A 13,793-nucleotide genomic window follows, 5' to 3' on the forward strand; every position below is an offset into this window, starting at 1 on the left:
CCCTCGTTAATCCTTATGGTCCTTCATTGAACTTTTTGCCATCGTCCAAATATCATACTGTAATAATAAGAAACTAAAATGTCTCTGAAATTCAGCATGAGAGACTCATAAACTAGCATAAGTAATACTATTGCGCAAAGGAAGGTTTGCCTTGAAAATAAATTGCATAAAACAAATTACAAAAGCAGATCTATCACAAAATGATTTATAAACGACTTAATATCATAATTTCTAATTCCTGTTTTACCATCCAGTCACTAGCTGCTTGAAATGTCGAACACGTTGTCATTCATAAAAAAGGTAGTGCTCCAATTCCAGCACAAGTTAATGTGTTGGAAAGGCGAAGAAAAACCAATACATTCACAACCTCAGATTCTTAATATACAAGCCTCTTTCCTAGGCCTAATATCCTAAAAATCAGATCACGGAATATGGAGCGGACCAGATTACCCAATTGTACAATTTAAAAAGAATTGCGGCAGAAACACCACGATTTAGTGCAACTGCAGCTTCCTACCCAACAAGGAACCTAACAACATCGCTCAATGAAATTATACCTTCTACCCGTTTGCTCCCAGCCTCCACAATGATAAGCCGTCTCACACCTAGGAACATGATATGAAAGTTATCAGAAATGAAGTAAAGATACACTGGCACAAGATAAGACATTAAGAAACAAAGAGAATGACTATTATAACATAACAGTCGCTTTGAGAAAGGACTGGACAATTATGGTTTCAACTAACAAACTTAGGAATGTACTTCCCCCAGTAGAACCACCAAGACTTGTATGGACCCTATATCAAAAAACCCTCTAACTTCACTTGCCTTTTATATGATTATTTGAAACTGGATTTAGAGGCACATAGGCAAGATCTGAAGAAAAGACAAATGTTAAGATGGCGATGGAAAAAAGTAACCTGGTGTTGCCAAGCGTTCCATCACTTTATGAAGCGAATCAGAACGCAAACACATGTGGCATCTTTGGCTGCTACTTCCATAAGGAGAGTATGGTTCTTGTCCTAGCTGCAATGCCTAAACATAAAATAGAAACAGGGGATTGGATTGGATTGAGAAGACATTGTAATACACAAAATTGAATTCAGTCGGAATACTAAAATAGAACAAATTTGAAAAACGGCCAGAGTACCAAAGTAGAAGTCATATATGCTAACTAGTCTTCAGCATCTTTTCATTAGATACACAATTTGGAAGACAAGATCAAAGCTCAAAAATAATCCACCCAGCTACAGCTGATGCCTATTACAATTATTAGGCTTCTAACAAATCAATGATCTATAGAAACTTTTTTGAACATGTTGAATTTTAGTTACACATATGTGTTAATCAGATAATTGATTGGCATGCAGCTTCAAAGGGAAGAGCTGAGAAATTTAGCTGACCATTGGAAAGTACCTAGGGTGGGCAGTTATATGTCAACATAAACCAACGAAGCAACACACCTGATGTATGGTCATTTCTTGCAAATTAATGTGTGTATAAACTTTGTCCTTCGCCAAAGAGGTAATATCACTGCCAAAGCAGCAGAAATTCTCAGAACAGTACACATCACAAGATGCAAGTTGTACAAGAAAAAGTCGGTTTACCTTCGAGAGTAAACATCCAATAGAGAGTCATTATCATCCACTATTGGGATCGAACTTACTTGAGCTGCAAAATCAAGAACTCTGGGTAAGAAATTGAGTATAAGTATTACTTAAATAAACAGACAGATCCGCTAATTGCAGCCTACATCCGTCCCCATTTTTCTAAATCCCAACGCATGCATGTCATGCAAATATTTACTATCGTACGTTTAAGATTTGAAGTGTAAAAAAAGATATATTTGCCATCGTACATTTTAAAATTTGAAGTGTAAAATTAAAAAAAAAATATTTCCCATTGTACATTTAAAGTTAAAAAAACAATATCCATAACAAGTTATTATCGCTCACAATTGCTTACAATCACCATTATCTAGTAATATGTTCAAGGAAGTGGGACCAAACAGCTGCACACCTAAAGTATAAAGAAGAAACAGGTGCTTTTATGATTAAATTGGACTTTGATAGTGTTTGGCAAGGGTACCGAGTACACAATAATGACATATATAAACAATAGGTCTTAAAAACTGAATTTTTAATTTTTTTAGGTCGACATGAACAATGTTAATTCGATATCCATCTTTCTAATTAATACAATCTTCTACTAAGAGAAAAAAGGTTATCATGCTCAAATGAAGTATCACTCAATTCAGGGGCATCAACTTTGCCCTTTCTCTAAGATACCCTTTGACAGCAAACTTGCAGTAATTCAAACAACAAAGGGTTTTTGTTTTCTCACGCAATATAGTAGCTAAATTATTATTAGAGCAAAGAAAATGTAATGCTTTCTTCAAAAAAAATATTCTAGATAACATATCTCCAGTTGCCATCAGTTTGGAAAATCATCTATTGATAGAAAAGCAAGCACACCTTGGATTAACAAATTTAATGCGGCATTCAGAGAGGCACTTGGTCTCAACATCGCTAATGGTCGTCGAGTTGGCTCTCCAATTCTCGGGACCCAAGTCCCCAATGGAATTGCACATATTGGTAGCTGGAGAATAGGCAACAATCCAGACGAATTCCTAAAATACCTGCATATACCTGAAATTAGCAAAACCAACGTCAGTAAGCAAATTCCTATCATCACATTTTAAGTTTTCAAATTCTTACATTTTAGTATTTCAGATAGTGAAGCAAGATATAACAACTGTGGATATAAGCCTTCCTCTGATGACGAGTGAATAATGGGCACTGTAGCAACACCATTTTGCAAAATCTTTATAGAAACATCCTTCAAATTCTCATCTGGCCCTGCCTGCACAAGCAGCAATACGTCAATGCAAATCAATCTGTCTTTCCTTTAAGACATGATTCCATATGTAATAAATGACAAGTGCAGACAGTGCATTTGCACTTTAACCAACATCCAACAACAGGGTAGATATTGCACTTCTCATAAATGAACATAAAAGATATATTATAAATACATACACCACAAACTCGAAAAAGTTACTTGGTAACAGAAATGAGATATTCCCTCTTGATTTAAGGAATAAATAGAAAATACTAATTTAGATTGATACAAGAGAAAAAAGATAGTACAACACATTGCATAAACTAATCATAAAACAAGGGCAATCTATTTTAGAATGCAGAAAGTATAACAAACAGTATAAATGCATTAGGTACATACATTAAGAATGCTAGAAAATGAAATAAAGCTGACGTCAGTTAAGCATGACAGGTATTCTACTTGAATGTAAAAGAAAAATTATACCAATTCATCACTAATAACACCGAGAAAAGGCCAAGCCACCAACAGACGAGTGGCTACCAGCCGTTCCTAAGTGGCTTTAATAATCACAATTATAGATATTGATAATAAGCTGGCATAATTCTAAACTGACTACATATATGCCCAATAAATTATAACAATTTTTTTGAGCCATCCACTTATATTAGGAAGTCACAATTGTGTTGAAAGTAGATGAATATTGAAACATCTGGCCTGGCTGAGTGGATACGACATTGGGTTGAAATTGGATCAGTAAAAAACTTGGAAAACTCACTATTCCCTCCATCTTCGCTCTTCAGCTTACTAACTTCAGCGCCATCTAATCTATAAATTCCATATATATACATATTTACATATAAAATTAGAAAAGACTTGACAAAGTACAAGTAACACATATCCAAACTTGTTTTAGGAAGTAGCATGCCAATTGAAACTAATGTGATACATTATCATGGTGGATAACTAAGATAGTCACCTGGACAAGTTGGCTTGTAAACACACTGCGACGCTCATTAGATTGTCTGTTCAAAAACAACTTTGCCTGTTTCCAAGCAGATATGGTATGAGTTTCAAGTTCTTCCTCTGTTAGATTCGACCCACGATCACCAAGCTGCAACAGGGCAATTAGTTAAAGAAAATATCAGCAATCACACCTCCAAGCTCTATAATTTTCCTAAACACAGCTAAAGTAACAAGTTTAGAAATTTTGCAAGAAGAGCGCAGAACCTTTTGAAAAGATAAAAATTTGAAAGTAAAACTTGATTATACTGAGAATAATTTGAAGTTGATTATAACTAATTTCAAATTTTCTTCGAGTTATGTATATTACTACTTCTTAGTAAGTTGTTAGTACTTAGTAGTACCAGGATTATAGATAATTAAGAGAACAGATTATATCCTAACATATCTTATTTTCACTCATCATTGTTTGCCAACATATTAGCTTGTTACTTGCATTATTATATATGAACGGGATATGCAAATTTATATCTCTATTAGCACCATTGTTCCACCATTTTATTCTTTTAAACCAGAAAAACAAAACAACAGATTAAGCTATACAAAGCCAATAAAACTAAATTGAAAAGATATGAAAGCAATAAAAACATTTTACAACACCAGCTAGGACAGCTTATCTTGAATGCATCAATGCACTCTCAAGAAAACCAAATTTACTTTAAGACTTTACTACCATGACATGTAAACAAAAAAATCCAAGTGAAAAGCTGCTATAAGATGCCCATTCTCCTCTGTTTTAGTGTCTAGCACATATTTACAAAATACCCAGCGTTCATGTAGACCAAGTGAACCATGTCTGTACTTGCATACTGAGAGCATGGCAATCTTGCCTTGACATACATAGCCTAAACTATATTACTTTCCCCTCAGATCTTGACCAGTGTACTCTCTAGAGAACATTCATAATGACCTACACTTAATAATATTTCCCTTATTCCTTCATAAATTATGTAAGTATATCCAACAAGATGGAAAACAAAAGAAAAGAACTTGAAAATGATCTTTTCTGCTCTACAATTTAGCAGAACCATGTTTTGAATATATCTACAATCAAAAATCTACAGAAACTACAAATCAAGATGTGAAGATAAGTATGAAGACTTTTCTTGTCAACAGGTGCTTCTCCAACTTCTTTTATAACAAGATTCGCGTATACTCAAATACTTGCAGAAAAATGGTACAATAGTTCGAGTAAACTTATTTCCTTTAGACCTTGCAATGACTTTACTGAACAACTAATACAATTCAATGGTGAGACTAGTATCACAGGTCATACCTCTCTCATAATCAAGATAAAATCCATAGCACTTAAAAGTCCAATGAACTGCCCCTTGCAAAAGTCCCAAAGAGGAGCAATAGTAATACCCTGAAAAAAACTTGAATGAGAACAGCTGTGTCTTAACAGCTTGATATCATAAAGAAAAAACTGTTAAGCAGAGCCTGGCCTCATGAGATACTTCCTGAGATTCTAACCTCAGGAGCCTCTTTTCTGACAACAACATTAGGTAGCAGAATGCTTACATAACTTTTTACCTTGTTTAATAATCATGTAAAGACAACAATTATATGCAGCTCCAGAAAAACAATTAAAGTATATCCATTGAAAGTTAAAAGAAATTTACTGCTTTTTCATACAACATAGTGTTCTATTTTAATTTGAAGACTCAAAGTACAGATGACTATGAATAGTGATCCTGTGATGGTAAAATAAAGCATCACTGATTAAAATAACTGAAAATTTAAAGACATCACTCTATGGAGTAATTTCTTTAATACTGCTCAGTTCTACTGATAAAAAGAATTGCTTTGAATGACTAAACATAAACAACCCTGCGTTGTTATGGTAGCTTCACATATAAATGCTAGCCAATGTACCACAGTTGAAGAACTAGCAGGGGTATTCTAAAATTATGCATATATATGTGTCTATATCATTTGTTCTAGTTGCCAAAGCACATATACTTCGTATGTGTGCAGTTTCCTTTCAATAAACAAGGAATCCCATGATTGGATGCAGAATGTGGAGGAAGATAAGAATCGCAACTTTTTGTAATCAGTATTATTTAGCAAATAGACATATCTATTCTTTTAAGTATTAAAAATTAATAGGGGAGAAAAGAAAAACTACTAAATTGTACCACTATCCTACGCCCTTAACATATTATATATGCAGATACATATTTCCAGTTCTGAAAGAACACGAACATACCTGTTCATGCAAAATATGAAAGGCTTGTTTTACAGGTAGATCAACATCTAGTGCAATAACCTGGAAGTAAAACCACATGGAAAGAAGAGAATAATGCAAAAAAAATCCCCTTAAATATCAGTTATATGTCAAGGAAATGCAATCTTAGACTTTACGCAAAAACATAAGATGGAGATGTCAAACCTTGCCGGAGTCTGGAAGCAACTCATAAGCTGTGTGTGTAGACAAGAATGCAGAAATACGATGACGGGAGACCTCTAAATCAGCTTCTGATATCCTAGGCAGTGCCTCATTCATTGTATCATTAGAGACTCTTACCTGCAAATTATATATGGGAATCAGATAGCAAATTTACACTGTAAATCAACATCATAATAGTTCGATTAGAGTATGATAGAGAGGAATAAGTGTATAAATTAAACATGAGTTAACATTGAGTAATACTTTGTAAAAAAACCTAAAAATTCAATCATACCACACGCTGAAATGCAGCATTATCAACATCCATGCTAGAACCAGAAGGTATTTGTGGAGTCAAGATCGTAGGACTATAACCAGAATCTCTTGTCAGCATGACAGTACCAGAATCCCTTGATAACATCAGAGTATTCACCGTTCCATAGTTACCACTTACACATGGTTGACGCTCATCATGTCGCCATTCGCCATCAACAATGAATTTATACTGGGACAAATCAAACACCGATGTCAAGACCTTTAACAGATGAGATATATCATGCACTCTAAGTATAATATGTTCAACATCAATTCAGAACATATATATTACAAAACCAATGACCGAAACACAGTATGCTTGAAGCCTTAATCATTAAAAAACGCGTGTTGAAAAATTCTTTTATTTTTCATCTTTTCTTGCCTTTACCAACACTAAAAGCAAGATAGTTGCATGTATTCTCCATACTAGTGCATCCACCTATCATTTGAGAACCCATATATCAGCTTCATATCCCCGTGTCCCCGTGTAGCATACTAGGACACTCACATCACAATTTTTAAAGATTCTTCTTTTAAAATTGTAGTTATAATTAGAGTTAACTAGCTACTTCCACAAAATTAAAGTTTTAGTGTTCGTGTTCAATTATACAAAAGAAATCCTAAGTTACATTCTAGTCTTTTTTAAGGCGACTGACCACATCCAATTTAATTATATTTGGCTTCTGACCAACTAGACCTTTTGTGCATCTTCAATGTAGGGAGTAGAAAAAATAATCTACCATGTAAAACTCTTGTCGGTGAAATAACCAAAATCAAGAAAAGTATCTATTATCCATAACTTTATTGCATTAGTATATAAGGAAATTTGGTTACTGACAATTGTGTGGATTTGGAAAAATTCTAGCATATATTTCTTTGTCTTTCCAGGTTAGATATTGTTTTCTTAATTAAAATTGTAATTTCTCACATACTGGAAGCTGATAGATTTAACTATTGACTGGAAATAGTTGTATATTTGTGTACAATTAAAATTGTAATGAAAATCCTACATTATCTCCGTAAATATACAATACTATGAAGATAGTATATTCTAATAAGCAGATGCTAGGATGCTTGATAATTTATTTTGTTTCATGTTAAAAAAACACTTTGAATTCATATTAAGGTGATGGTCAAGTGTTGACTTTTTATATGCCACATCACAAGTTTGAACCCCTAATTACAGTCAATGTATTGAAAAGTGAGGATAAAGTTGCATAGGAAATTATTAAATTAAAATTTATTTATATCGTATTAATTAAAATTAGATTCCTTACATCTAGGACTTGGCTTCCTCAGGTGTTCTAATTGTTTGTATGATTGTGAACTAAGAGGATATTAACTGTTTAAAATAATCCTTCAGATGTTAAAAGATTTCCCAAACAGATCACAATGACTTTATTTATCACGAATGGCTTCTTGAAGTAAAATGCAATTAATATATATCACAATGGCTTATATCCAAGCTGCTTTCAAAAGTTCATGTCCAACTCGAATGTTGCCCATGCAAGAATGGCGGATGCCTCCTTCATATAAAACTCATGAACCAGTTTTTTTCAAAGGACAGGACAATGATGAGGCCAAAAACTTAAGAAAATTAGTTTGTTTATATTCTTTATTATTAACTCATGGATAGATTAGTTGTAATTTATTAGGTAATAGGTAGTTTAGTTACATTAAGCAAATTAGAATAAGAAACAGATTTGCTCCTTTGAATCAGGATTTTACTTATGCTCCAATTTTAGGATATATCTTCAGTATTAATATTAGTAAATAGATGATTAACATTTTGGGACAAAATAGAAAAAGGTTTGGAAATTTTGATAGGCATGTATTAGATATCAATGTGTGTGTGGAGAGTCGGTCATCTCTCGCATATCACGCAAGTTATATATCACCGAAGTCATGTGTGTGGAGAGTGGGTGGTCTTCGAATATCACCTAGTTATGGGTGCATAGATTTGTTAATAATAATATCATAAGTTATTCTCATAACATGATAACCTAATCTCCTGGCAGGACATATACATAATTTTAAAAATATATTACATACATAAAGAGGAGATTGTAACAGGTCCACAACACTGGTCACATTAGTATCAGAGCAACTCCGTTCTTGGGGCAAATGTTAGGCCTTTACATTATTTGTGTCAAACATAATTAATACTCTTAATTAAAGATTTGTAATGATGAATATGCTTACATTGAATACCTAAAAGATTTGCTAGAGTTAATTGTGTGTATTGTAACAAAGGGTATTTTGGGATTTGTTGGGACAAATATTATCTTAGTTCGACTATAAATAGAGAGGTTTGGAGGTTTTGACAGGCATGAATTAGATTTTACAGTGTGCGTAGAGAGTGGGTGATCTTTTGAATATCACCTATTTACGTGTATATGGAAAGTGGTGATCTCTCGAATATCACATGTGCATGCGTATATCAATAATAATATCATGAGTTATTTTTTATTACTTAATCTTGTGGCAGCCGACATACATATAATTGTACACTCCCTTCATCGCAACCAATTCTCTAAACTTTCCTTTTTTTAGATGTTCCTCTCGATTCTTTACATTTCAAAATTTTTTGATGAATAAGAAAAATGTTTTAATATATTGGTATTAAAATACAGAATCGACTTGGCGATACAATTTTACTAGATTGTTCTTAAATGCATAGGCTCAATTTAATATTTCTTAATCAAGTATATAGGACATATGTTATCAAATATCATAAATTATACCATAATATTTAATGTCAATAATGTAATGAAGTGAGAGAATCTCTTATCGGGTAAAATTATAAGTATGCCAAGCAAATGATATAGTTAATTTTAATAATATTTAAAGAAATATGTCTATGACTGAAGTTCTCATAGGATATAATGGAAATTAATTATTAGTAAATTATTTAAATAATATAATATGTTAAAAAAAGGTTTTTTTTTACATATAACAGTAAAAATAAATTGTTATATAATGTCATATTAAGTTCATAGTTCTAAAAATTGTTTGATATTATAAAATGGGTCATGAGTCATGACAAAAATATGGTACTATGAAAACATGCTGTCTAAATATCCTTTGGGCTTACAACATACTATAAGAATATAAATGTTGAGTTTATAGCATAGATACAAGGAAACGGGTACGCTGCCACGAACCGCGATCTAGATCGTTCGTACCCGATACGGTCGGAAACGCGAACGGAAACGTTCAGGGTCGCGACCCAGATCGCCGGAAGTGACGACCCGCAAGAACACACTTCATTCTTGTTTTGAACAATAGATCCATGTCTATGTCATATGATAAGTAATTTATTTTATCAATAAATGTGTACTTTTATTTGTTATTCAATATCTTTTTCTTTATAAAAAATTATAAATGTATAAATTATCAACTAAAATTGTATATTATAATGGAATTTATATATATGATTATAGAATTCTTTTTAAAAAGACCAATCGTACCCATACGTTCCATCGTACCTATACGTTCCATCGTACCAGATTCACTAAAACTAATGTTCCACGTACCCGATTTCGTTCCCCGTTTCGAATCGAACCCAGTCCTATGTAACTATGGTTTATAGTTACAAATTATTGCAGATTAAGTTTAAACTGGATCATAACCAAATATAGTATTGTTGCGGAACCATTAAAAGGGCCTTCTGGTTATGTGTGTGTGTGTGTGTGTGTGTGTGTGTTCGAAACAGTTCCTTCATAAGTACGAAAATGATGTGCTTAGATCATGGCATGTGTACATTAAATGCTATATGCTGCATTACCAAAAAAATCAACTTGCAACAAGTACTGGACTGTGGGAAGAAACAAACATGCATAATTTGTGATTGATTTTTACCCTTACGACACGAAAAGCAGTAATGGTAACAAGGAAAGGGGATGGAATGTAAGGAATTAAGGATTGAACTCTCGACCTATTATGTAATTGAATCAATTGCCTACCACTGGGTAACTACTCAAACTTGCCGAGACGATGTCTTCTGAAAAAAATGCATTATATTTTTTCATCTATAAGAGGTTTCTCTGTCCTGATTTATTAGAAAAAAATTGATGGCATAATGTTGACTAAATCAGCAATTTGAGTATAAGAGAACATTTCTAATAGAATAAGCATAAAACAGGTTATTTTTAGAAAAATTATTCTGCAGTGAGCATCAGTTATACATCTGTCAAATCTCCAGATGCTTTAAGATAATTAATAAATCAGAATATTATAAAGCAAGCCCCCCCCCCCCCCACCCCAACACACAGTATTTGTTGACTATTCGATGGGAAGTAGATTTGTTCAATTCACATATTAAACTTATTAAATATGTTGTTTTTCTCAAGTCATCTACGAGGTAATAATGCGGACAAGAGCCATTAAATGGAGATAAAATGCAAAAATAAATGCCATAGTTTTAAATTACAAAGGTTTTAAAACAAAAACGTTCAAGTAATAAATGCAAATCTATAACTTCATTGTTTGATTTCCCATAAATGGGATACTGACAATATATATGATGTCTCTGAAGGTCAGTTTCCTTTAATATTGACAACAGTGAAAATGCAGTACTCTTATTTTCTCAGAAAATATATCATGCATATCAATCACCACAAACCAAGATGCAGGCACCCTACAATCTAATACAACTGCAAACTAATTACTCACATCGTGGATCACTGCTACGAGCAAAAAATGGACGAAAACTACCAGATTACATCTCAAAAAAAGGACTAGGGCTAGAACAAAACCTGGTGGAAACCGGGAGGTAAACTGCAGATTGTTTGAAATACAGTAGGGCAACCCTCAACAGGAGACATCTGAAAATGCTCAGTCCACCTACAATAAATTCAGCATGCCACCATCAGTTTAAACGAAAACAAGCAAAAATTACAATAATTTAACCACATTTAGAACTACAATAAGCAGTAACACTAATCACGCATCAATACTGTCAGTCTCACCCCGTAAATGAACCGCTGAGATAAACACTTCTTCCCCCATAAGGCCACACAAATCTCGTTGGGATAAGAACAGTCCCACTAGCAGCAACGCCAGTTTCACGGGCAAAATCCATTCCAGAAGGGAACATAAAAAACCCTCAAGAAAAGTCTCGAAAACCAGTACTCTGTATTAGATTTGTTGAGTAAAGCCACCACAAATGTCAATAATCAGGCAATCACAATGCAACCCAGATCCCCAATCGTGCATCACTAAATTCACAGATGATCAAACACTTAGTAATCAAATGCAGCCCATGTCCAAAAATCCAATCTTTTTCAACTTGTCAGCTCAAGAACCCAAGAAAACGAGACCAACACACTCACAACACAAAAAAGGGCTTAAAGATAGATAAAAATCCACCAATTTCACCAATTTTCTTGAGGAAAAAACATGAATAAAACTGGGCTAAATCCCACTTTTTAGAAAAATAGATATAGACCCGCAAATAAAAAAAAGATAAATTACCAAAAAAAAATTCGATCGGGTACAAAATTGCAAATGCAAAAAAGCAAAATTAAAAAGATAAAAAGGGACTCCAAATAAAAGAAAAGGGGTGTTGAATAAGGGAAGAATAGGGAGTATAAGTGTGTAGCCCTAAAATAAAGATTTTTATTTTAATATATATTTATAGTAAAGTAATAATTTAGTTAATTTGGCGTTTATATAAGATGCAGATGTTGTATAGCGACAAGAGCAGGCAGCATTGTTTTTCATCAACCAACACGTAGCCGCGTACAGTTAAATACACAGTTTTTTGTGTATATATAAAGCCCCGGTCCAAAACAAAATTTCACTTGTTGGTAGGTGGGTTTACTATTTATATCATGCTTCTGAGCTCAGCTTCATGTTTGATGGTTAGGTACACATATCAGAAAGTATTATCGGTGTTGGGTTTGAATAAATTTTTAGATTTAGGATGATAAATATTACTCCCTCCGTCCCTTTTTGTCTGTCCATTTTGGAAAAAAAACACATACCAAGGAATAATTGATTGTATGAACTTTTTCATTAAATACCTCTAATTAATATTTTGAAAATAGTGGAATACCCCTACTTTATGTCTTGAAAACATGAATTCAACCAAATTTTAAATAAGTCAAGCCTTGAAAATTGAAATTATGGAGATATATTTGAAAAACTATCATTAAATTAGTTTTGAAAGTATAAATGGACAGATAAATAGGGACAAATTTTCACTTTCAAAGTGGACTGATAAATAGGGACGGAGGGAGTAGTGTTTATTTGTGACGGATTACAATTAGAATAATAATAATGTTAAATGTATTTTTATTGAAATGATCGATAATAAAATTGATTAACGAAGTTTGTTAATAATATTCGTCCGAGTCAATTAGCTGGATGCTGAGAAAAATAAAGATAAATACGGTAGGATAATCAATCTCTCTTGTAATCCTCCCATCGCACAAAAATCAAGTTTATGCGTGATATATGTATAAAACATTTTTTTTAGTCCTTCCCGTATAATGATCAATCTCCTCACTCCCTCCATCCCCAAATATTATTATACTATTAGTATATGACCAACTTTGATATTCATGTAATATATAATTTTGTAATTTTATATTTACAATTTCTTTTTTCTAAATTAAAAATATGAACATCTAAATTTTTATTCATAAAAAAATATCTTAAAAGTAAGTACATAACTATATTTTATATAAAAAATATTAAAATACATGTTGAGTAGTGAAAAAAAATTATAAAATTATATGGAACAAAGAGAATAATACCTTTCAGGCTTTCACAGAAAAAAGTCATGCCCAATACCTGGCCAACGAAAACACAAACCAAGATTAACAGATAATTTCTCCCGAAAACAAAGGGCAGGTAGTGCAAGAAGCTATATTTTTTTACTAGGATCGTAAACGAACTGAATGAAGTCGAGTTTTTATTTATCGAGTTTGAATTTGGATTTTACTTTAACTAGTCGAGTTTTGTATTTAAGTTTATCGAACATTTTTAGTTGTTTAAACTTGAGTTTGTTGAGAATCGAGTTGAGTTCGAGTTGTTCAAGAAAAATTCGAGTTCGAGTCAGTTTGTCAATCATATTTCTAAAAAATTCAATTAATATCTAAGAAGTTTTTATAATATTTTTTGAATTTCCAACCGCACAGAAATTGGGATATACTTATTTAATGATTACAAACATATCAAAAATTTTAAAATATATTTGATGTTAAATTTTAATAACTACTTT

At 32.7% G+C, this 13,793-nt stretch overlaps 1 protein-coding gene across 1 annotated transcript; it reads right to left on the reverse strand.

The window, feature by feature from the left end:
- Positions 1-262: 262 nt before the first annotated feature.
- On the reverse strand, positions 263-12,196 carry LOC108200113 (sucrose nonfermenting 4-like protein). The gene is made up of 13 exons (XM_017368187.2): positions 11,536-12,196; positions 11,323-11,410; positions 6,546-6,755; positions 6,254-6,388; positions 6,071-6,130; positions 5,138-5,227; positions 3,818-3,952; positions 2,718-2,862; positions 2,475-2,648; positions 1,608-1,671; positions 1,464-1,533; positions 921-1,035; positions 263-605 (listed from the first exon to the last, which is right to left on the reverse strand). The coding sequence occupies exons 1-13, from the start codon at positions 11,661-11,663 to the stop codon at positions 514-516; spliced, it is 1,506 nt and encodes a 501-aa protein (XP_017223676.1). The 5' UTR covers positions 11,664-12,196; the 3' UTR covers positions 263-513.
- Positions 12,197-13,793: the final 1,597 nt, after the last annotated feature.

The sequence above is a fragment of the Daucus carota genome, chromosome 8 (assembly GCF_001625215.2).
Source record: "Daucus carota subsp. sativus chromosome 8, DH1 v3.0, whole genome shotgun sequence".
NCBI lineage: Eukaryota > Viridiplantae > Streptophyta > Magnoliopsida > Apiales > Apiaceae > Daucus > Daucus carota.

Excerpts from the sequence above, each read along its gene's own strand:
- LOC108200113 (XM_017368187.2), bottom strand. The coding sequence starts at position 11,663 with ATGTTCCCTTCTGGAATGGATTTTGCCCGTGAAACTGGCGTTGCTGCT. Across the intron at positions 6,756-11,322 it reads TACCTCCCGGTTTCCACCAG|TATAAATTCATTGTTGATGG; the intron begins GTTTTGTTCTAG and ends GATTTGTCCCAG. Across the intron at positions 6,389-6,545 it reads ATGCTGCATTTCAGCGTGTG|GTAAGAGTCTCTAATGATAC; the intron begins GTATGATTGAAT and ends TATAATTTGCAG.